The sequence below is a fragment of the Uloborus diversus genome, chromosome 6 (assembly GCF_026930045.1).
Source record: "Uloborus diversus isolate 005 chromosome 6, Udiv.v.3.1, whole genome shotgun sequence".
Taxonomy (NCBI): domain Eukaryota; kingdom Metazoa; phylum Arthropoda; class Arachnida; order Araneae; family Uloboridae; genus Uloborus; species Uloborus diversus.
Window position 1 is genome coordinate 87540661 of NC_072736.1, and position 25169 is coordinate 87565829.

The window sequence follows — 25169 nt, forward strand, 5'->3', positions numbered from 1 at the left end:
GTACAAGAACAAATGTATTTAATCTTCTCATAGTTTAAAATAAAAAACAACGAAGCAAAATCGTCATTATAGAACTATTTTAGATTAACTACTTTTAGATTCCGTATTTGAAAACGTTATTTTAGGAACCAAATCCTACTTATTACCTTTTCTCACCAGGTGTCCAATATTTATCTCCTCCTAAATTTTCGAACTCTCTGAGTATGACGTAATGTTGTATTCATTTGTTACTAATGATTTGGCAACACTCACTTTGCAGTGCCGGTTTTGTCTGTTTTCAGCTATCAGCTTCGCCATTTTGTCAGTCCTCTGAAATTAGGTAAGTTTAAAATTTCATAAATATCCTATTGATTCTGTCTCGTAGAATTTGTCAGCAAACACTGTGCAACCCATTGAATTTCCAATTGTTTCAGAATGTCAACTGTTATCTCTTGCTCCCGCGCTCTTAAAGCCGGGTCCGCCATTTTCTCCTTTGTGTATGACTTTGTCTCAACTGAAGCAATTAAGTCTTGCTATGCAATACTTGTGTAATGATCTGCTGCTTTTTCGACGTATTAAGTTAATCAAAAGTCCGTTGTCAGCAGTATTTTAAATGACGTAGATTCAATTAATGATAATTTAGCAGTCTAAATTTTCATTACTCCTTGCAAGTTAATATATCTCATCTAAATATCAACTTCGTATGTCACTATATTTTGTTGATTAGTAAATTTTTAATTTACTTTGAATTGTCGCTATTTTGATCGTGATGTGTCACTGCAACACTGATCCTGCCGGTATGAATAACTGCTCCTAATAACTGCATTTATATGCTCAGTATGGCAAGCATAGCCCTTTTTTCGTGCTTTTTTTTTTCTTTAACTAAGGTAACAAAAGGAGGCTATCACGATCAGCAGTCAAATTTTTGGTTATTGTAAAATTATTGCGTGATAACTCTAAATTCATGAATGCTTTATAGCAGTCTTACGCGGTTAGATATTTTCTTACTCTTAAACTAAGTGAAGTAAATTTTATTCTTCTTACAAGCATTCTTGTCAAAATTTTGTTCTAAAGAAGATTGCCTAATCCCCAGTTATCGTAATCTATCCATCAGGGCTTCCATTTATAAAAGTGATGTAGCTTATAATCAAGTATGATGAAGAATCGTTACTTGATTACACTGGGAATAGAGTTCTTTTTTAATGGGTGCTTGATGCGGGGGGGGGGGGGGGGGGGTCTGGGGCATTCTCTTGCGGAAATTGGAAGGAATTTTACAACCTGGTGTTGAGAATATCCTGGGAATACCCAATTTCAGACCCTCACTGTGGACAGGGTAGTGGCTGACTGAATGCAGAGACCAGCATTGTGTGCGTACAATTATCAGTGTTTACAGATCAGTAACACTGCACAAAATAACTACAGGAATCAATGGGACTTAAGATGCAGACCTGTATGTTAGGACAGTACTATTTGGCTATGCTAGCAAACTTTATTGGGCTATGGTAGCAGAGAACAGACTCAAGTTAACTCTCAGGTGAGTAGACTCAATGTGGTAAGGTTTGAGTGGTGCAAAGCCCAAAAAGCAATGGATTCAATTTGTCTGGCAGTGAATTGTGTAAAATAGGATCTCATCATAAACAACCCTGTTTTTAAAATTTCCCCGCCAAGAAAACCTTTAACTTTTCCACACAAAAAAAGAAGGCCTTCAAACACATCCTAAACCCAAAAACCTTCAGCCTTAAAAAGTTCTGATATCTAGTTTGCCCGCCAAGTATCTGCTAAACTGTCATCCTCCCTCTTCTCTTTCATCACACCTACTTCCATTAGAACTTCCTCCAACCTTCAACTCCTCAGAAATGTGGATAGATCCTTTAAATCGTTTATTTTGCTTGGCAGGAAGCTTTTTTCTCACAGAGCAACCACTTCACTTTAAAAAGCTTGGCTCTAATGCTGTGGGCTGTTTTTGCATGGTATGCACTGGTTCTTGTTAGGTCATTAAAAATAGCACCTAGGTTTGTTTTGATCCTTAAAGCAGAATACTTGACGATGTTCTGCAACGTAAAATCATTAGGTGAAAATTGTTCCACAAGTACTAAAAGCATTGCATACACAAGCAACCAGCGTGACCTTTTCCACAAATCAGGAATCCTAAACCAAAATTGTTTCACACAAGAGGGGTGTCAACTGGGGGGGGGGGGGTCCCCTCAATTATAAGGACAACATGTAATTTTCTTCTTGATTGTTATATTTCTTTGTATAAAAACTTGTTTAAATTTCATAAAATTTGTAGGTCCTCCAAGTGTTGCTGAACTTGCATAATGGCTGCTCCGGTAAGTTATTTTTTTTATTTTTTTTATTTTATAATTCTGTAATGTACATTTTAAATGAATATGATGCAATTTACATACTTGTTTAAAGATAAGTGTAAAACTTCTAAAGTTTAGTTATTTTCTATGATCAGTCTTATTTTTTAAGATCCAATTCCGTCCATCTCGATCAGGGTTTCGTACGCTCTTCAAAACTCCTCCAATACTCCTTCATTATGATTTATTTTTATTTATTTATTTTATTTATTTATTTTTTTTTTTGAAGGGTCCTTCAAGCTCCTTCATTTTGGTTTTAAATCCTTATTATTTTAATGTAGTAATTTTGTGCAATTTATTTTTTCATAAAGATGTGATTTACAAATTGATCATAGTTAATTCCAAAAAGTTGAAGGTGAGAATTTTATTAGAAGACTAAGACATTTCTTAAGTGAAGTAAAACATGCTAAAAAAAGCATTAAAATTATTTTTTCCTTTTTAAAATATTGCAAAATATAGAAAGAAACAAATGATAAAGCCTTTTTTTTATAGAACTATATTATTTTTCTTACTTTGAAATCAAGTTTGCAGAAAAGACAAATGAAAGGTAACTTTTTTTAAGATGTTAACTTAAACGTGGGAAGATAAAGCGCAGTATCTACAGAGATGAATATTTGAGACCAGGGTTGGCAAGTTTTTGCCGGGGGCGGAAATAGGTTTTTGCCAAAGTGGCAAAAATAGATTTTGTGTTAACAACTTATGGACAGTTTTTTTCCCCTTATAAAAGTTTAAGCATGAAAAGATTTTGATAAGAATTTATTTTTATAGTTTAAAGAAAATTTTAAGGTTTAACTTACTTTTAAAGTTATGGAGCATTTTTACTTTTAAATTTTTAAACATTAACATAAAATTTCAGTTTGTAACGTCTAAGACAAATAATTAACTTACAATGAAAATGTAATTAGCTTATTTATTATAGCATTTTTTATAGAATACTAAATATCTATATAAAGTATACTTAATCAAGATGCAACTATAAAATACAAGAAATTAAAGAAATGTGTATTTTGCTTTTTAATTACTTTTGATTGAAATATCACTTAAATCATCATTAATCTATACCATCTTCTTAATCACTTTCTTCCTCATACTAAAGAATTCATGTGAGTTATCACACCAAACAACACATTGATATTGAACCCACAGGAGTAACATCTTACTAATAATTGATAAAAGGCTTTGCCATTTTCTGTAAAGTGAGCTAGTATTACTAAAAAGTAGAGTGAATATAGAATGCACATATTGATCAGCTTTTTCTTCTCTTGGCTATCCATTTTCCCAGTAAGTGAGAAAAAATGCATTATATCTTTAGTGAGGAAAAGTTAATATTTTTCTATATTCAAGTAAATATTCCATTATTAATTAAATAGCTTAAAAATTTTAGTGGGATCAAAAAAAGTGATTAATTAAATATATATATATATATATATATATATATAATTCAATCTTTTTATTAATTTACTAAGCTTAAGTAAACATTCTTTGTTTTAGCATTGAAGGAATTGGCTCATTCTGAAAAAATTGTTTTAGCAAACATTTAAAATCTTAAGTTTTGCAATCCCAACATTTGTTTTTTATTTATTTTTCACCTTATAAATTAGAAGTAACATGGAGAGACATAACTAAAATATTAAAGTGCATTATTTATATTATATTGTCACTATTTCTTGATTAACAATATAATGCTACTTTATTTGCAATTAGGTTTTTGCCATGGTTTTTTCCACTGTCCCGGCGAAAAACCCAATCCTGTTTGAGACATAAAAAGAAATGTGTTTTGGGTTCGATACTAACAATAGCGAAATGATGGAATTTGACCTTTTTGTTTTTTCAGTGGAAAGCAAGTAATCAAGCTTGTATAAGAAACCCATGACAGACAGTGTTCGTACGCTCCTTCAAAACTCCTCCAATACTCCTTCATTTAGGAAATTTTTTTGAAGGGCCCTTCAAACTCTTTCATTTTGGTTTGAACTCCTTCAAAACTCCTTCTTTCTTAGTTCAAGACTGTACTTCCAGAATGATTTTCTCTACGTAGAAGAGGAAAACACTCAACTTTAAGTTTAATTGATGCCGTTTGTGCCATCTCTAAATTCTAAAATTTTGTTTTGACAAATTTTTTTTTTTTTTTTTTTTGATTAGTCACAAAATTTGATTTTTCACAAAATTATTTGATTTTTCACAAAAAACGGACCCTGTGAAAAATCCTGGACAGAACCCTGCTTACCCTCCCATTTGGTTCCAATATATTAGAAAATAAGTGGGACTTAATTTTGTAACATTTGAATAATATTTACAGGTAGGTAGCTCAAAGCCGATGAAGTTTGCTCATTGCCGAATATAAGTAAATTGACAAAGGACCAAACTAATCACAAATACAATTGCTTTTTCCATTAAGAGGAATTCATTACATTGTAAAATTGCTACTTTTATGTATACCAGCTTCAACATTACATTAACCATGAAGTATATTCTGTAAACATAAAGGGTGCTTTTTTTTTAGAAGTATAGAACTTTAGGTTCAAATAAAACACCGTTAAATGATATAAATCGCCATGAATTTGGCTTTATTCGAAAGATGATTCTTTGCCATTTTTATTTAAATGTGATTTCTGGTATACGGCCACTTCGGCTGGCTTGGAGAACGTCTAATCGGGAAGTCCAATTTTCTATCACTTTTTGCAGCAGTGGGGGCCGTATGTGAGTGATATGTGGCGAATGTTCTTGTCCAAGGTGTCAATCATCTGTGGCTTATCGGTGTAGACCTGAGACTTCACACAGCCTCATAAAAATTAGTCCAGCGTAGTTAAATCGTATGATCGTGCAGGCCAATTCACAGGTACCTTAAGCGAAATTATTCGTTCACCGAAAGTTTCTTTAAATAAGTCAATTGTGACAGGCGCTTTGTGGCGTGTTTCACCGTCCTGTTGTCTATTCATGATGAAATGGCAAACCAAACTAAACACAAAGCAAGTGACAACTATCAAAATGGCCCACAGATCAGTGTTCCCGACTTCAAGTTCTATACCTCTAAAAAAAAAATAAAAAAATAATAATAAAGAAAAACGCCCTTTACAAACGTTTCTTGTAAGATTTTTCATTTAATGCAATTCTGGCATTCTTTGTAAGTTGACAAAGTGTTACACTTTGACCGAAAAAACACCAATACTGGCAAAAGCAATAGCACCTGTTTTACTTGTACAAAATAATTACGAAATTAATTTATTCTTGAATGTCAACACCACATTATAGAATTGATTATTGGTGCCATTTTTATTACATGCGTAGGGTTTTCTTTTGCACCAAAAATATTTTTCTAACAGATTCTAGGCCTGCGAGGAGTTCATTGATAAGGATAAATGCATTACAAGACTCAATGATGAGGAAAAGTGGATGATGTAAAGACTTACAGAATACAATCTGTTAAAAAATTGCTGTATGACTTAAGAGATGATTACCGACAATTTCTTGAACTGATTTTAATACATCAAGATAAAACCCCCTTCCTAGAATCAGAATGAGGTTGTTTCTTTCAGTCAAAAGTACTACTTTTAGTCACAGAAATTGATAGAATAAGCAAAAAAAAAAACATAGACCCAGAAAATACTTTCATTTTCCCAACAGTTATTTTTGAATTAATTTTTTAAAAAATCCGATTTTTCAAACAAGGCGTGGTCTTTATGACGTCACAAATGATGTCCTTTGGCGCATTTTTCACTGCGTTTCCACGTTATGATAAACAAGCAGCGAGTTAAAAATTGCCTCTACGCTTGCTATTAACAGTATCGTTGCCAGTACACTTAAGTAAAGATGCGAATTAAATATTGTGCTCCTCTGAATAGCAACGGCATTTCATCATTTGTGATGTCATCGGCAGAAACGTTAAACAATGAAAGAGCACCAATTAAAGTATTTTTTTTAAATATTAAACTTAGTCAAACTATTTAAAAAATGGTCAAATCCTATGTTTTTAAGCATGCTATTTCAGAAAAAAAAATACTTTTAAAATTTTGGAAACGACCCCATTATTGTAACTAGAGCTATGCACCATACTCAATGAACATAAAAAATGTTGTACTGTTTTGAAATACAAGTATTTAACCATTCGTTCACCATCACTTCAGCAGAAGATATTGGATTTCAAAAAAATTGGTATATTTACAGAATGGCGTTTGTTTAATACCTTAGGTGACAGTTCCTATACTTCAGAATGCACTACGTAATGATGTTAAATCAATGAAATATAAATTTCATTATTGTAATGTAAAAACATTGATGAATAAGTAAATAAAATTGACTGGCTTTTTTCGACAATCAAGTGACACACTCGAATATAAAACAATTAGTAAAGCTGTTCAAGAAGTGAATGAAAAAAAAGCTGTAAAGTACCTGAGATTATGCAAAAAAAAAAATATCATGAAATTTGAGGACTTCCTATCTTATCAGCTTCATCAACTGAAAAAATACATTTAATCCTGCAAAACTTTGGAGATCAAATCTGCGAGTTTGGGAGAATTGTTGCAAGGCATTAAATTTATTGGAGAAAGTAAGTTATTAATAATCTTGCAGAAAGGAATTAATATGTATTATAAAAGAGTTTAATGAAAAAATAAGAACCACATACACACATTGAAGATCCATTTCAATTCTTGTTGCAGGTTGTATCGAAACATTGCCGCGCTTATACCGATAGCAAAAATCCATCCATCCATAATCATTTAAATATAATTGTTGTCTTGTTGTATTATAATTTTCATCGTACAAAATGCTGAAGATTTAAATGAAATATAGTTGTATTTCTTTTTTTCAGCCTTTTTCTTCCTTTTTGCATTTATTGCGTAAAATAAAATATTAACCGAACTTTGAGGATGTTGAGCTACCTCTAAAAGTTAAAATTATGAGCTGAAACTTCACAATAGTCATTTTTTACACAAGGGGAACCAAATGGGAGGGTAAGACCAGTAAAAATCGGATTTTTTTTAAAAAGTGCCTTTTTTGGACCACCCTACTGTACATATTTTATTGATGTTAGTACAGCATAAAAGTGACAGATAACAGAAATTCGCAAAAGCGGAAAACTTCAAAAATAATCTCGGAAATTAACTTTTTTCATACATTAATATGATTATTGTACATTCTAAATTGTAAACATGATTATAAAATTTCATTTTCTTTTCTTGCAAAGACTGTATTTGCAAAAAAAAAGGCCAAACCTGAATGGGCAAAACCTTCCCGATTTTTTGTGAAAAATCAGAAATCAATTTAAATGCGATAATTTGTTTTTATTTCTTTCCATTTTTAAAAGTTGGGGGACAGAGCCACAAACTAATATGTATTTTTTTTTCTTTTTAATGGGTGTTTTCTACTCTGATATATCATCAATATCCAGGAGTTGCTCATCATTTTTATGTGCTGTGTTTATGGCAATGTGACATTTCTGAGATTTTAAATTTTTTTTTGACAGACTCTTACTCTTTTCGGGTGTGGCAATTATACCGATGCGGCTTATCTACTGTAAGTTATTGTACTTAGTGCGCCTGATCAAAGGGGGGGGGGGAGAAAGAGATATATGGCAGGCATTTGATGCCACGTGCTTCCCCCTCACTCTCAATTTCGTGAACAATTTACGAATGAATATTTTTGTTGTATGGTGAGGATTGAGGTAAATTTCATGCCTTCCCTTTTGTGCACATAGAAACATTAGTAACTGATCTTTGTCTTTGATAAAAATGTTATGTTTACCATGCATGGATGTTTCCCTTTTTTTTTTTTTCGTGACAAAGATTTTGGAACAAGGAGGTAAAAATTATCAAACCATTAAAACAATATTCGTTTTTATTGATTAAAATTAGAACTAGCCCGTCACTTTGATTCCCCCCCCCCCCCCCCCCCTCCCCAGGAGTGGCTAGCGAAGGATGTATACTGATTGCAAATTTTATCCGAAAACAAACAAAAACCGCACAAACTTGTATAGCTAAGCATTAATTTTCCAAAGCCAGGGAGGGGAGAAATTGAAAATTGATCCCCATAATTGACGTGGCTGAAACAAAAATGTATGTTGAATGCTAAAAATACATAACATAGAATGTATTTTTTGCATTATATTTATTTAGTTTAATTATTTTATTATAAATTTTATGTCCCATATTTAAGAACACATTTATTTTAGTTTTGCATTTTCAGTCGTTTTCCTTTTTTTTTTTTTTCCAAATTCAAACATCGGCCTCTGTTTATGCAAGAATGCATGTCAGTTGCTGATTATTTTTAACTAAAACTAATTTAATATTTGCTTTGCTTTTGTATCATAGTTTATGGTAATAGGAGCTGAAAGTGTTAGTATTTTTAAATGATAAATGAATGCTCTCGAAGGAATATTTTCCTTTTTGACAAAACAAATATTTAACAAAAATGGTTTTATTGCACCAAAATAGGAGTTTTATTATTATTGTTTTTTTTTTTTTTGCGATTGCTATATTGCATTTTATTTTTTCACACTTAAAAGTTTTATTTTTGTATTGGTGAAATTTGTTTCTTTGTTTAGATTTTACTTTAATATTTTTGTAATTAATGTCTTGGTTTCCACCTGTTTGTCTTTCATACTAATGATTGTCAATCGTTTTAACGTGTGTGTGTGTGTGTGTGTGTGTAGTCCTATTTCTCCCTACTTTTTTAAGTGATTTTTTTTTCCTACTTTTTTAATTTTTGATTCCTTATTTCCTACTTTTTACCCTCAAAAAACCACTTTGAGGTCTGAATGCACAAATGTGTGTGCTTACTATTTTGTCTCATTCTTATTTTTATGCCTAGAAATAATCCAGTTTTTTGTTTAGAAAACAAAAATCTTTGTTGGACATCTGCCAGATGGTTGTACAGATGATGATTTACGCACACTATTTGCAAAATATGGAGAGGTTACAGAATGTGATGTCATTAACAAATATGGATTTGTTGTAAGTAAATTTTGCTTAATATTTCTTTTTCTTAATTCACTTTGCTTGTAAAAAGTGTTAACAGATTTTTTTTCTTTTCCTAATAGCATATGGCAACACCTGAACAAGCTGATGAGGCTGTAAAAAACCTGAATAATTATAATCTCATGGGTTCGAGTATAAGTGTTGAGGTAAAAAGATATTTATTTTATTAACAAATATATAAAATTTTTGTTAAAGGGGCCAAAGTGACGAACAACAAATTTTAAAAAATGACATATTTAAGAAATTTATTTAAAAAAAATTTCAGGAAATTGATTTGAAACTAAAAGTTACTGTTTTATGTATGGTAAGTTTTAGGCAGTGCTTTTTAAGTAATTAACTTCTTGAATATCTTTAACTTGCTCTTTTAGCAAAAATTTATAAAAAGTAATAGATCAAGTTTTTTAGTTTTATAGTAATTTTATTTATGCATGTAGTACATATTGATCATATTTAGTAGATGTTGCAAGGCAAACAGCAACAAACAAAACAAACAAATAAATAATTATAATAGCTAATTTGCAATATACTTTAACTGTGGCTGAATATTGCTATCTGCAATTTCGGCTTCAGTTGTTGACCAATTCCTTGCCGTGTTGCAGTGCTCTTGATGTTGAACAGCGATGAAGTTTTCCCAAGTCCATAAGTTCCCCCCTTTTTTTTCTATCAGTCCTTTTGCTATAGGATAAGCTGGAGCTGTAAGGGGGCAGATAGCCTGCCTGTGACATGAAAAAGATGGAGGGGGGTAACCAGATTGTTTGTGGTAGAATATCCTTCTACATATATTGTTTTTTTTCTCCTACAAACTGATTTAACTAATGTACTCATTTAGAAGTAGATCTTGTTGTTTTTTCCCTCTTGGAAAGTTCACTACTTTTTGTAGTGGACTTTGATTCAAAGTTTGACTTTTAAAATGTCTGAGGAAGAAATTTCTCAAACTGTTAGTGTGTCAAATCTTGTGTTTGGTAGTAGGAGTATTGTGGGGAAAGTGAAATGGTGAAATATTTACTCTGCTTTTAGAGCCACCCATCTGGTAAGATATGAACTATATAATAGCACATATAATCTATTCCAATCAGTAAAAAAATACCGTGGAATATAAAAGCGTGTGTTGATGCAGGCAATTTCAAAAATTGATGCTAATTTTGTAACATTTTATTGTAAGTCAAAAATCATTTTTGCTTTTATCAGAGTTCGCTTTTATGCGCTATAACTGGTTTTTTTATCCGAATTGGATGGAAAGGCTCACAACTTCCGCAAAAAATCCGGTCTCAGGGACCCAGAAAACTCGAAAGATGAGAACCAAAAAAAAAAACCAGAAAATGCAAAAAATCCAAGCTTTTAAGCGCCAGTGACCAGGAGAATCAACAGTAACCTCCTGGGCAGAGCTCAGGAAGCAAGTTCATAAGTAGCCCATTGTACTATATAATAAGAATAAGCTCTCCCTCCACTTTTATCTTAAGGAAATTCCTGAAAACAGCAATGAAAACGAAAAGCAAGAGTGGTTTCAATGCAATCTTCAGGATTAATAGAAGACAACTATACAGTAAAAATTTAGTATTTTGCATTCATGTAGCCAGAATTACTTTTGAAAATCATTATTTTGCATCTCCAATAAAAAGAGGGGAGAAAAAAATGGCGAACATTTTTCTTGTTAAATTGCTTATGAATACTTGAATTTTATACAAAAGCAGGGGTCTGGCCAGAGGATATTTGGGTCCGTTCACGGACCCTTCACAAAAATCCGATCAACCAAAACGGACCTTTCACAAAATCCCGATCAAACAAAACGGACCCTTCACAAAATTCTGATAAACAAGATCGGATCTTTCACAAATTGTTTATTGAAAGAGCAAATCTGAAAGCAAAATAACGCATATTTCTGTGAATAAACCAATAATTTTTGGAACCTTTTTTTAAGTCAAATTAGAGGGATCAGCTTATACAAAATCGGCTAATTTTTAAAAGAAAAAAAAATCGGCACTCTTGCGATGCTCCTGCAAGCGATAAATAATTGCTACTGCCAAATAAATATAATGGTTGTTTTATCACAGCTAATTATCAGCGGTGTTGTTGTAAACTTTTCTGAAAAAGCATTGGTAGGCACTTTTCTCCACTCATGATTTAATAAACAATAATAATATATACCTGCAAAATGAACTTAAAACTGCAAAGGTAGTACTTTGAAATGAAAGGTAGTTACATTCATTTACATGTAAGGGTGAGGAAAAAATTTGATCGCTTCAGATAGGGTTACCAACTTCAAAATTATCACCACTTAGCATCTGGCGTCAAGAAAATATTCTCATCATTTTGCCAGCTTGTCAATATTTGCGTTTTTACCGTGCAGTGCGATGTTTAATTGTTATTTTGGGAGAAAATTATATGGGTTTTGATTTTTCGATGCTAACAAGGATGATTAACTTTAAATAAACTCTTTTAATTACCGTTTTTTTTCTTTAGATGTCTACATTTTGAAAAATGCAATCTTTTAACATTCGATATGAGAATCATATTTTGTTCTTTTTTCAAGCTAACTTCGCTTTATTAGGATGCAAATAAATGAAAAGTCTCTTTATTTCTGTTAGAACTCTCATTTCAATTTTTTAAAGCAAAATTCCATTTTCTGTTATGAGTCAAAAATTAAAATGTTGAATAGATGGTTTATTTTATTTATTTATTTTTTTATTATTTATTTTTTTTTTTTTAGCGTCAACTGTGTCCACAGATATTAATGAAATGTTTATCATAGGACTCTAAAATGCAATTTTAAAATAATTTTATCAAAAATATTTCTTTTACAAGCCGTTTTTATACTTTTGATGCCTTCACTTTGAGAATTGCGATCTCTTTGCATCCGCTATGGGAATCCGATTTTTCGAATTTTTGATGATTATTACGCTTTGTTAAGAGGTAAACAATTAAAATATCTTTTTATTTTTGTTAAAATCACGGAATTTATAAGTTTTAAACGAAATTCTGTGCTTTTTAAGAGTCTTGGGGGTCAAAAAGTTAAATGCTGAACCCTATTCAGAATTTTATTTTCTTCATTTATTTTTTTGTTACAATTATTTTAAATACGGTACAGAAGTATTTCTAGTATAATTTAACATAATGTAAAATGGTAGATAAATATTGATACATGAGAGAGCGATGCCCCCCCCCCCCCCCCCCCCCCCCGCCAAATATCAGAAAAACACTCCAGAATGACTTTCTCGACATAAAAGAGGAAAACACTCAACTTTAAGTTTAATTGATGCAGTTTGTGCCATCTCTAAATTCTAAAATTGCATTTTAACAATTTTTTTTTGCGAAATTTTTTGATTTTTCACAAAATTAATTCATTTTTCACAAAATTATTTGATTTTTCACAAAAAAACGGACCCTGTGAAAAATCCTGGACAGACCCCTGAAAAGCACCTTAACCTTGTTCTTTTTCTAGTAATTCATCTCTTTCTGATAGGCTATTTTTTTTTTGGATTTGCAAAAACGTGTATTAATCCATGGCACCGCCATTTTGAAAATGGCACAATTTTAAAAATAGCACAAAAGCCAAAAAAAAATTTTTTTCGAGTCAAAATAAAATCAACTATACTGATTTAAGATTGCACCTGAGCAATTTTCACTCATATGAGAAACTTTCGTTTTTGCGATCGCGATTTTTGCGTTGGGTTCATTCTTTGCTTACGTTTTTTTTTTTTTTTAAATTATATAATTGCTTATGATAATTGGTGTGAGGGGCCGCTGTTCGCTTTTTCACTCATTAATTTATAAATTCATTTACTTATTTTCTTATTTATTCACTCTTTTACTTGTTCATATATTAATTAACTAATTTAATTTTCAGTTTATTGTTTCAGTAACTTTTCATATACTCATTAAACCTTTTATTTACTGATTCATTTGATCAAAAATATTTCCTATGAACCTATGATTGAATAGAAACTATTTCATTAGAAAAATATTTCATTTTCACTTTGTCCCATAAAAAAAGTAAACATTTTCCACTTTTTTTTTTTTTTTTTTAATGCATAAATTTACTGCCAAAAATAAGAAATACTGTTTCAATGTAAGTTTTATTTTTTTAAATAGAATGTTCTTTCTTTACATACTGTAATTTTCAAAATAAATTTCCTATTTTCATTTTGAAAAAGCCCAGACATCTTAACCATTTCACTTTGCCCCACATTTCCCTACTGAGTAACTAAGTCAAATTTCCCTGAATCAATAGGACAAAGGTAAAATCTAGACAAAGACTGGTACACTAGAAGAAGAGGGGTTAGGCTGAAAAGCACATGTAGGGCGATAATGGTCAGTATAATGCCAAACGGCACAAAGAAACATAGATTCTTTCATCAATGAGCTGAAGTCAGCTTATACCTGTTTTTTCACCTTTAGCTCTCATGACCTTTCAACAAAAAACCAAGAATAGACTTGAAGTCCCTTAACAAAAACCATGATTTTGTTAGATTCCATTACTTAATAGAGCACTTTAAATTTTACTCTTCCTGCCTTTCAAATATAATACGAATATATGGACAATATTAACCCGTGGTCATTCTGTTTGTTTTAGTCAGCACATTTGGGATTATTGAAAACCGAAAACATATGAGCATGTTTTACATTCAAAATGATCAGTCTGGAAATTCTAGTGTTATTTTTTCTATATAAGCATCTTATTTTCTGCATGTATATTTATATGTTCTTATATATACTCATATTTTAGCCATCAAAAAGTAAACTGCATCCTGAACCTGGAGCTCCTGGACGAGCTAATAAACAAACAGTCATGAAGTAAGTTTGTTGTGTAATTATATTATTCCTAAATGATGCAAACATTTTTTTCTCATATAAAAACCTCTCAAATGGTATGTTTTATCTGACAACTTGAAAACAGTTTTGCAAAATAAAATTTCTACTCTGGTCGTACATTGCTCTGTATTTTGTTGGAATGATATATTTTTTAATTCTCTGCTTTTTTTTTTTTTTTTTTTTCTGAAAAATATGGTTCAATTTTGTTACATATTACAGGGGTGATTGTGTTCCGGTATTTTACCGGATTTTCGGTTTTTTCATCTTGATTTCCAGTATCTTCCTCTTCGAAAATACCGGATCTCCTACATTTTCAGAAAACCCCAGTTTTGTAAAATTTAGGTTGATGTTTAATGAAAAGTCGGAAGTCCAAATTGAAGATGTTTTGTTTGGTATAAAGAAGAGCAAGGAGGGTTACTTGATATTTTCCCCCTTAATATTTTCTTTTCAAGATGTCTAATAGCGTTTCTCTGTTGCATATCTTAATATGCAGATGATGTAACTAGGAGTGCCCCCCCCCCCCCAACTGCGATGGCACCCCTCAATTTTACCAAGCCCCTTTTTCCTCAAAAATTGCCACCCACTAATTAAGACTTAAATTCTTCTAAATTCATTTCTCCAAAAGTTTCTGTGGTATAATCTCCCCCCCCCCCCTGACACAAACACACAAAAATCCTTGCTGTAGCTATATTAGAATAGATTGCTAAAATATTTATTCACCAAGATGGCCTATGACTTTTCTCTGTTGCAGATGCTTATGTAATAGATCCCCCTCTCCCATAAAATGAATTTAACGACCTATATATATCGAAGATATCGATATTTGAAGACAATATATCGTGGTATTAAAATTCGGATATCGCCCAGCCCTATTGCACAGTGATCATAATACATGCTGCTCCTTTTGCCCCAAACTTATTTAATTCTGAAATCTTTATGCACTTTTAGTAAATGGATAATTAATTTTTAAGGATTCAGATACAGTGAAGGAAAATTAAACATAATTTGAAAAAATTTTAAAAATTGAAAAAAAATTAAAAGAATTTACTTCCCTCCATGCACATAGACGTATTAAGCCCAATTAGAACTTCGAGTTCTAGCCCCAGCAAATAATGTATATAAATAATGTGTACATACACGTAATGTGTATATATATGCCCATCAAAACACTTTTTCTTCGAAAAAAAGTTCAGGTATTTTTTTATGGAGTCACAATCACCCCTGATATTAATGCTTTTAAAAAATTTTAACGGCATATTATGTCTTCAGTCTTCAAAATGCAGTAGCTTAGTGGCCGCGCTTCTACACTGCAGGGTCTGAATGGGATAAACTGGCTGCTGGTATACTGCATGTAACTCTGTTCATTGTAGGATTTTTGGAAGTATTGTAAGTTTGTAAGATCTTATGGCATAATTGTAAGATAATTAGGTTTTAGATCTCTGGGTATTGCTTTTTTTTTTATGAGTTTCCTGTTATGTTGCTTCAGAAGAATCGAGAAACTGGATGAAGAGCCTAAAATAAGCTCCAAAGTGAATTTCGCTCTGTACAAATAGATGATTTGCCCGATGTTGTGCTAAAAAGGGAGAGGATGAATAAAAATAGGCTGCTTTGAAGAAATTGTTTGATGTCACTGTCATTGAAGTATGAGAGGCTCTCCTTCTCTATGCTTTCCATTCTAGCCATACCTCAAAGCAATGCAGAGTGCAAAAGAGGATTCAGTAGTGTCAGAAAGGCGAGGACAGAGCTGTGCAGTTCTCTGTCTGATAATAACATAGTTTAGTTTTAAAGACTTCAAAAAACAAAGAGGAACTAAAAAGTAAAACATAATTGGTCATGCTTACATACGATTTCCTACCCAAACGTATAAATCAAATTTATTTTACAATTCCTGTACAAAAATCAACTAAACACCTAATTATAAAATAAATGCTGATTTTAATTAATATTGTTGAAAGGTTGTGTAAAGGAGAGATTGAGACAGTTCAACATAAACACATTTAATACGAAACATGGGGACACACATACAGCAAGAAATAGACAGGGTTCGTACGGGTCATGGAAATCCTGGAAAGTCATGGAAAAAGAAATAAGCAAATTTCAGACCTGGAAAAGTCATGGAAAATTGAAATTTTCAGTCTAAGTCATGGAAATTTATTTTCAGTCATGGAAAAATGTTCTGGGAAAAAGTAACAGTAGCTAAAAAGAGCATTAGAAATCTTGAGTGATTTAGTATTGCACCATGAAAGCTATTTAAACTGGAAAATTGAACGATCTCAAAAAACATTGCATCCAAGTTCGTTTCCATCACTCCTAAATCTTTATTTTAAAATTGATCAGAGTTTATCTCAATTTGTTGAAGGTTTTGGATAATCTTTAGTCAGGCGATAAAATACAGAAATAGGGGAATTCTAATGCTCAAAAACAGTAGTGCCCAATATACAGCCCGCAAAACTAATCCATGCAACCCACTGGTACATTCAGTGTCATTATTCAAAAATGTTCTGGAATTTCTGAACCTATTAATTTATATACATTTGAAAATGTACAAATAAGTAAACAAGTACATTTAAATCAAAAGATTTATTTATTATGAAATGTTTTTATTTTTATTTTTTTAAAAATAAATATCTGGTTTAGAAACATGAATTTACTAAAGAATGTGGCTTTATTTTAAAGAACCAAAAAATTGTCAAGTTCACACTAAAAGCAACTTTTGAAGCAAATTTATTGAAACATAGTAGTGTTTCATTCAACTTTTCCCCAATCATTATCATTCTGCCTGTTTATAAAAAAAATAATCGACATTTAAGCATCATTCACTGTAGTTTTACTTAACTTAAACTGATGTGATGAAAACAGGTAAGAATTATTCAGTTTTTTAGGTGTACACTGATATTTTTTGAATCAGGTAGTGGCATTCACATAGCAAGTTTTGCTAATGCTCATTTCCGAAAAAAAAAGGCAAGTTTGATATTGAATAATACTATTCTCTTCATATAATAAGGTCATGAAAATTTTCATGAAGTCATGAAAAAGTCCTGGAAAAGTCATGGAATTTTTTCATTCAAATAGAGTATGAACCCTGAATAGAGAAAAGTAATGGAGCCCTTGTAAACAAGACTGTGGCTCTTTAAATAGAATATAGGGTAGATTTTCAGCATCCAGTAATCTTTTACAAGTAGCAATAAGCTTTCTCCTATGTCCGATGGTGGATTAAGGAAGAGATTTCGCGAACTCTGGAAAGCTGCAAAAGCCGCTTCCAATGAGGAAGAAGCGGTTCTTGCTTTTAAACCAATAGAGAAAGCGATTACGTCCAACAAATATATGATGAGTTATTTTAATACTTAACTAATTATATACGATCTCTTAATTTTTAATAACCATTTAAAGTCGGGGCCGCCTATAAACTGCTACCTAACGTAACTGAGTAGGTTTAGTTTTAAAGACTTGCCTGTTTTGTTAAATTAGTGTCATTTCAGGCTATGGTGGGTTAGACAGTTGTTTATAGGTGGCCCCTACTTCAAATGGTTATTAAAAATCAAGAGATTGTATATAGTTAGTTATTAAAATAGCTCATTGTAGAGTTATTGAAATCGGTGTTTGTTATTATTGAGTGTTTAGTTTAGTTGATTTTTGTACTGGAATTGTAAAATAAATTTTATTTATACTTTTCGGTAGGAAGTCGTATATAAGTATGACCAATTATTTCTTACTTTTTAGTTCCTCTTTGTTTTTTGAAGTCTGTTCGTTTTGAATTTGAAAATATTTTTTTAAGTGCTGATTTTTGAATTCACATTGTAAGGTTCAGATTTTGAAGAACTTGTCATCACCTCTGTGTGTTTATAGTATATTTTGTCATAATATTAAAAGCTGTATGTAAAAGTCTTTATTTTAGACTGGTTAAATTTTTTTTATTTCTTTTTCAGTCGTAGGGGAGGTGGACCTCCTAGGAATGGCTTTGGCCCCCCTTCTCGTGGAGGTTTTGGTGGTGGTTTTCCTAATGGGTATCGACGTTTTGATGGCCCTCCCAAGGGCGATTCATTCTACGACAGACCTTTTGGCTTTGGAAGGGAAAGGATGAGACCATACCCTCCACCATACGAGCGTCGCAGTCCAAGCATGCTACCTCCAATGAGAGAGGACTACATGCCACCTCGTAGACCTATGCCTCCAATGGGTTCGTCTGATCCTTATGCTAGACCCTTGCCTCCTATGAGCATGAGGGATGATTTGTATGAGCGTAGACCAATGGTTGAAAGATCTGATTATTTATATTCTCGAAGATCACCACCTACTTCCTCGATGAGGTAAGTGTTTTTTTTTTTTGAATTTTGTATTTAATACAATAAATTTTTAAAAAGAGAAATATGTCGTAAAAAGGGTAATAAATTGAAAAGAATGTCAAATGTTTATGAACCCATCAAAAATATTAAAAAAATGATACAACTAGAAGTACAGTAAAACCGCTGTTATCCGAGGTTTCTGTTAACCGAACCGATAATAAAGTTTTTTTTCTTTTGTCTAAATACGTAAGCCTTTTAAAGGATGAGGTGTTTTTATTTCGCTGCCTGCTGCTCTGCTTCAAAAACTAATTTCTAAGGAACATAAGAATGACCAATATTTAACAGATGATACTAACTGCACCGATAGAAATTTTATTGCTTTAAAAAATGCTTGATCCGAGAGCTATTGCCAGAAATTCTGAACTTTTGCAAAGAATGTTAACAGATTTAACAACAATAATGTAAATTTAATTTTAGAAGATGAGTTTTCAATTCAAAAATAAAAATATTTTCTAAAAATTTTGTATTTTTTTTAAAGGCAGCTGTTAATATTTAAATTCGCATTGTAAAAAAATCGATTGACGTTTTAAAACTTACTACAAGTTATTTTCCTATTAAGTTTCTTCTAACCAAGATTCCCTACATCCGAGGCACCAGCGGTCCCAATTAGCTCGCATAACCGAGGTTCTACTGTACTTAATCTTTAACAACCTTTTTTAAAAACACATCAATAGTTCCATACCTAAAAAATTTTATCAATATGTCTAAGTCTGGGAACTTCAAGACTGCTTTGAAATCAATAGTCTTTAATTTTTGAAAATATACACTTAACATTGATTTTTAATTATTAACTGTTAAATCTTCTTTAACAGATCTCCCTATTGGTATGATTCAGTAGCTGATGGGTAAGTTGATATTTTTATGTAATTATGTTTTTAATTTAAAAAAAAATGAACTAGTTACATGCTTCTCTTTCCTTTTACGTAAATACATAGCTTTGCATGCATACTAATTTTATTCATTGAAGTCATTTTCTTTCACTTCAGTGATCAAATACTTGTGTTATTTGTTATGTGACTAAAGTTTTTTTTTTCCAATCCTGATGAGCAATTTATTAAGTCTGTTCTATCAATAACATGGTTTTTCCGTATACTGTGTGTAAATTTACTGTGTTAGTGGCTTAAAGAAGTAATTTTCATGTCTCTTGTGGTCTGGTCCTTTTAGTGCATGAATAATTTGTTTTTCTTCTGTTTTGTTAAACATAGTGGCATGTTCATTTTGCTTGCTGATTTTTTTTTGTTCAATTGAGTTTAAAAATTGTTTCTGACATGGGTCTAGAATGCAATGGTTTTAACACTTTCTCCAGTTAATCCGTTTTTCAGATCTATCCTATTTCTTCAACGATTTGTTTGTACAGTTTTATTTATCTGCGCTTGTATCTGTCGAATAGACGCCATTCGTACTCATCACTTACCGATTCTTTTTTGTTCTCCACAGCGGCAGCCGTGCGCCTCCTCCCTCTGCAACCCGACGACCCACGTATTTTTGAAAATGCAGGGAATCGCGTCGCTACGAAGACTCGCTCAAACTTTCCCATCATCGCTCGCCTTCCGCAACGATTGTACCGTTAATTTTGAGCGTTTAAACAGATCGCTGTTTAGGATGAGACAGTGATTTTACCGTTTATTTTGTAGAACATTTGTAATTGTAAATTTTTTTACCATGATCATCACTTAAACCATCGTTTTCATGTGTAGTAATACTCAAAGGCTTCCTCTCAGCAATTTATCACTCTATTATAGTGTATCATTCTTCATTGTGTTTTGTTGTCATTATGTTAGGGTTTGTAAGTAAACGAAAGTACAAGACGTTTTGTTCTTTCTCGTCGTGTGTTTTTGTCGAATAAAATTATGCTAATCCTTAAGTGTGCGCTGTTTTATTCAAGCAATTTTCAAGTATAAATTGAACAGAGTAATCATCTGGTTATTTTGTTTTAAAAATATGGTTGCAGAGTATTGAATGGATTTTTAAAAATTGCTGCTAATTCATACTTGCCAGCCATTTCTAAAGCTTTAATATGTATTTTTTTTTTCAATCAATTATAGTAAGCCGACGCTTTCGACTCGTGCTTTAGAAATTTAAGGAAAACATTGTTCATTCTAACTAGTTTCTGATAAGGAAGCAACTATCAATTTAGTGCACTTTATAAAGACATTATTTTTCAAATTTCTGGCGGCTAGTAACGTGCAATTGTTTATCTTCACAGGTTGGCAAGTATGTAATTTTCGATTTCGATACAAATGGTTATTAAAAAACAGGACGCTTAATCTTTAATGGTTTAATAATGGCTCACATTTGAATCAGTAAATGTAAATGCTAACTAGTGAATGTCGCTTGGAGGTGAATTTCATTCATTAGTCCTGTTTTTTCAAGTTTAAACATTCTTGGATTTTTATAACAAAACCTAAAATAGAAGTTGAAGTGATGCAATTTTTATGTTAAGTAATGATTTTTAATCCCCACTCTAAGTCTTATGTATTTGTATTTTTATGTTCAAAAAGCAAAGTTTTATTGTAATATTGAGAAACCGAAACTTAGCAAGAACCTAACATTTCTCATTATGTTTCTTACTGACACATGCTTTATCTTGTAGTTTTTCAAATAATCTTATTTCTAGCAATAAAGTTCAATTTTTTTTTCCAAAATGTCTTATTTCAAAATATTTTAATTGGAGGCATAAAAGTTTTCAGAGACAGTAGTGCAAAACTCAATTGTTTCACATTATAATTACCCTTGTTCCAAATACAGCACAATTTTAACATGTCTCATGGACTGCTCTACTTTCAATTTTTTTTTTAATCGTGTAGTTAAGATTCATTCCTGTTATTTCGCTTAAATGTATTTTGCACTTTTATTAGCACAGAAAAAAAATATTTAAAAATTGAAATATGCCTTTTTCGAGGAAATTTAACCAGAGCCTTTAAAAAAATCATACGCTGCTGTAAATAAATACTACTCGTAATAAAGATGAATCTATTATCAGTGATTTTATTTTAGTTTTTCAATCCATACACAACATCTTAATGCCAAAAATTGATTGAATCACATCACCGAACATTTTTGACAGTATTCTAGTATTTTGTGCCGTATTTCCAGGAAAAATTCAACCTTCATTGTCCCTAGAACATCATTACGTAACTTTTGTAATCATTTCAAACAACTCTCAATCTCATCTAGAGTCCCAAAGCAGAATACTACTAAATTTGTATCGTACGACGCAGAACAGATGTCAAAACTTCCGATTAATTCTGTTCAAATGCGATTTCATAACCTTATTTTAATTGCTCCATGCCATGTAAAATTAACCTAAAAAATGTAGTTTGCCACCCAGGTTTGGATTTATAAAATTTTGTATCTTTGCTCTTTCTATGCATTTTAGAAAGAAAAACTATTTTTGGAGAATCTCAATCGGTTTAGGTTTGACACCTTGTTATTTTTTTTTATAGTGTTCATAATCAACTAAAATTGTAACAGTCCAGTTTTAAAAAAATGAAACGTTTTGATTTTTGGCACCCAATTTTTGGAAAACGTTGGGTTTTTTCGTGTACAATGCTTGAAGTACTTACAGAACAATTTTGGTCAAATGATTTTACATTGCAGAACATTGTAAAGTATTCTGCTTTGGAGTCTAGAATATTTAGCGTATCTTCCACGTAACGCGGACAAAATAAATGAACCTATCTCAGTGGTCCTAACCTTAAGGGCCATATCTGCTACTGCCGAAAATTGTAACACTGAAGGGGAGGTGTGGTCTCACACACCGCTTCTAAAGAATGCAGTGAAATTTAAACCAGATGATCTCTCCAAAAGATACTGCAAGGGAGGTGTTTAAGGTACCAAAACAAGAAGCTATTGGAGGAAAAACCATTCAATCGATCTGAAAATAAAATAGGGGTGATGGAATGAACTGCACCTCCCCTGTTGCGGGTTAACAATAGTAAGGTACATTGGTTTGTAATGAAAATCATAGATGGTACTTTTAGTTGCAGCTGTGTTTTCACCTCAAATAGCCATTTCTGGTTTGCAAATTAACAATATTTTTTAAACGTTCGCGAATTCATCTTTTCACTCTTTCAGTACTACCTTTTCAATTAACTTTTAAACATAAATTTTACTGCTGCTAGATATCGATCTTTTATCAAAAAAATAAATCTATTTTCTCCGAAGAGGCCTCCAGCTTTCATAAGAGGAATGACTTTTCCTGTAAAGCACTGGATTAAGTTCCAGATGACTCTTACATTCATTTGAGAAGGAAGAAAGTCATTTTGATGTATGGAATTCAATAGCAAAGGCATTGTTTGAATCTTTGTAATCTAACGTTAGGTTACCAATAATAAACAACAGGAATTCTTCATTCAGACTAAAAAACCACTATATATGACGTCTCATCCCAAAGAGGTTAATAGGTAGTAGCTCTCTGTAGTCTTAAAATGAAACAAGTTGCTGAAATTACAAGATTTTTTTTCATAATGTTCATCAAAAAAGAAGCATTTATCGATATTTTAAACTAGTTGAAAATGGGTGCATTTTTGCCAACTCTTTTTAACAGGAGACTCCCGTTTTTTGCTTCCATCTCCCGATTTCCTGTTTTTTACCATTTTCTCCCATTTTTGCAGTTTTTTCAATCATTCATCAAAACATTTCACTTTCCGTTCAAAAGATGGCGCTGTTTTCTAGTTGTCCACCAATGTCAGGGGAAAAGAATTTTTCCAATTAATAACTCATTTAGTAAAATTTATTTTTGGAAGCTTTCCACATTGCATGCTTAACAAAGCACGTGCTTTGCCGAAAATTACAGCAGATTTCAATCTTTTTGCATTTTGAAAATGTTTTAATTGAAAGTTTGAAGGTATTTTAGCTTGTGCTACCATATACCTACTTATTTTATGTTTTATTTTCATAAAATATTGAGTTTTATTTATTTATTTTTTTAATTTTAGTAATTTTTGTAGCAACTTTTTTGGTTGAAATTGGAGGATCCACGAAACTGTAAGCAAATTCACTCGTTATGTTTTTTCCTTTGCAGTATGTTTTATTTTTCCTGCGAAAAATCCCCAGTTATCTTTACATTTAGTATTTATGATATTTAAATGCATGATTTTCTCGTGAAATATGTTGCTGGTGAATCAGCTCTATACCTTTTGTGAAATCTCCTGTTTTTCTCTTCAAACTTTGGCAAGTATGTGGGTGAAATATGTACTTTTGAAGGTGACTTAAATAACAAATGAAATATTGTAGCTATCAACTCTCCGGATTCGTTTTGGAGATTCCAGAAGTTTGATGCCTGTTCTTGAACTTAAAAACAGTAAACCTGTAAAGTTGACCGCTCCCCCCCCCCCCCCCCCCCCCCCAGATTCAGAAATAGTCGACTATCATTTAAATAGACCTCTTTAAGTTGACAACTAAAAGTAGTGCACTGCAAGTGGTCCATTTTACACAGGTTTAACTGTATCTCAGAAGTTTCATCAAAATACAATTCCACTAATAATGAGTCCTAGATAACATTTAAAACCATCTGCAAAATCATATGAGTTCTTAAAAAACAACTTCCAAACGACGGTACTCCTCACAAGTCTTAAATTGCAATCAACAGATAAAATGTTAAGTTGAGCGTGAGTAGGGTACTACTAAGCTACTAGTATGTTTTTGTATTTACTCCTTTTTTAATATTAAGCAGGGGCAACTCAAAATTGGTGCTTAACATTTTTACTCATCAAAAAAAAGTAATATTACAAAAATGTTTAAAAAAAACATCCAAATTTTCTGGGAACAATGTTTGAGTGTTTGTCTATAAATGGGTATGCTAATAATAATCTTTCAGTGATTGAAATTACGGAATAAAAACCTAAAAGTATACAGCAATTGCAAAAACTTTTCATGGAAATTGTATGTGTTCAATCATTTCTGAAACTAGATTTTATTTAGTCGGTAATTTTGCGTCCTATGTGGATTCTATTTGAAAATCACTATCCTTGGGAAAAAAAGGGGCATAGGAATTTCTGAAGCTTTATAACATTGTTCTTATCACCCTATTGCCTTCATCCCTAAAAACATAATTAAGATTTTGTTGGCCTAGTTACATCACTAGTACAGGGTGGCGACAAATCAGGGAAAAGTCAGGGATTTTTATTAATCAGGGAAATATCAGGAAATTTTGAAAAAATAAATCAGGGAAAATTGATTTTATGAAGAATTTTTTTTTTCTTTCACAAAATTAAGTACTCTAATTCCCTACGCATTTTCCGCCAATTATCTGTTCGAAAAAAAATTAAATTAAGGAACTGCGATTATACACTGCCGCATATTTGTGCATCTCTTTTCTTCAACGTCAAAGTATTGAATCTTGCTTATTAACCACAGGATGAACTTCCTAAGAATGCTTCTGTATCTGTTAGGTTGTTTATTTTACCTAGCTTGAAATTTCCTTTTACACCTTCAATGCTACGTAAAATAAACAACCATACAGGCAAAGAGGAAGCCTTCATTAATGCCTTAGCTCCTTTGCCTTGATTCCATTGTTTCGAAGTAATTAGCATACTGTAATCACGATTTCAAGAAGAAATCTTCGGTTTTTGAATTAATACTATAAAAGCTTACAGGTTATTACTTCTTCGCATTTTTAATTTAATTACTAAAATTGAGCTTTCAATAAAAAAAACTTTTGCCGTTTTACTATTTGTTGTCATCGCAGATTATAAAGTTTT

At 31.7% G+C, this 25169-nt stretch overlaps 1 protein-coding gene across 2 annotated transcripts in view; it reads left to right on the forward strand.

The window, feature by feature from the left end:
- Window positions 1-235: 235 nt before the first annotated feature.
- Window positions 236-25169, forward strand: part of LOC129223840 (RNA-binding protein 4.1-like) — a 36544-nt gene continuing 11610 nt past the window's right edge. The window contains exons 1-8 of one of the 2 annotated variants that reach the window (XM_054858204.1): window positions 236-319; window positions 2270-2309; window positions 9170-9289; window positions 9376-9459; window positions 14037-14104; window positions 18049-18429; window positions 19278-19310; window positions 19903-20329. In XM_054858204.1, coding sequence (XP_054714179.1) covers window positions 2298-2309; window positions 9170-9289; window positions 9376-9459; window positions 14037-14104; window positions 18049-18429; window positions 19278-19310; window positions 19903-19954 — 750 coding nt within the window. In that variant the 5' untranslated portion in view covers window positions 236-319; window positions 2270-2297 and the 3' untranslated portion in view covers window positions 19955-20329. Of the gene's footprint in view, window positions 320-2269; window positions 2310-9169; window positions 9290-9375; window positions 9460-14036; window positions 14105-18048; window positions 18430-19277; window positions 19311-19902; window positions 20330-25169 lie in introns of those variants that run through there. The other variant, XM_054858205.1, reaches the window with a different exon arrangement.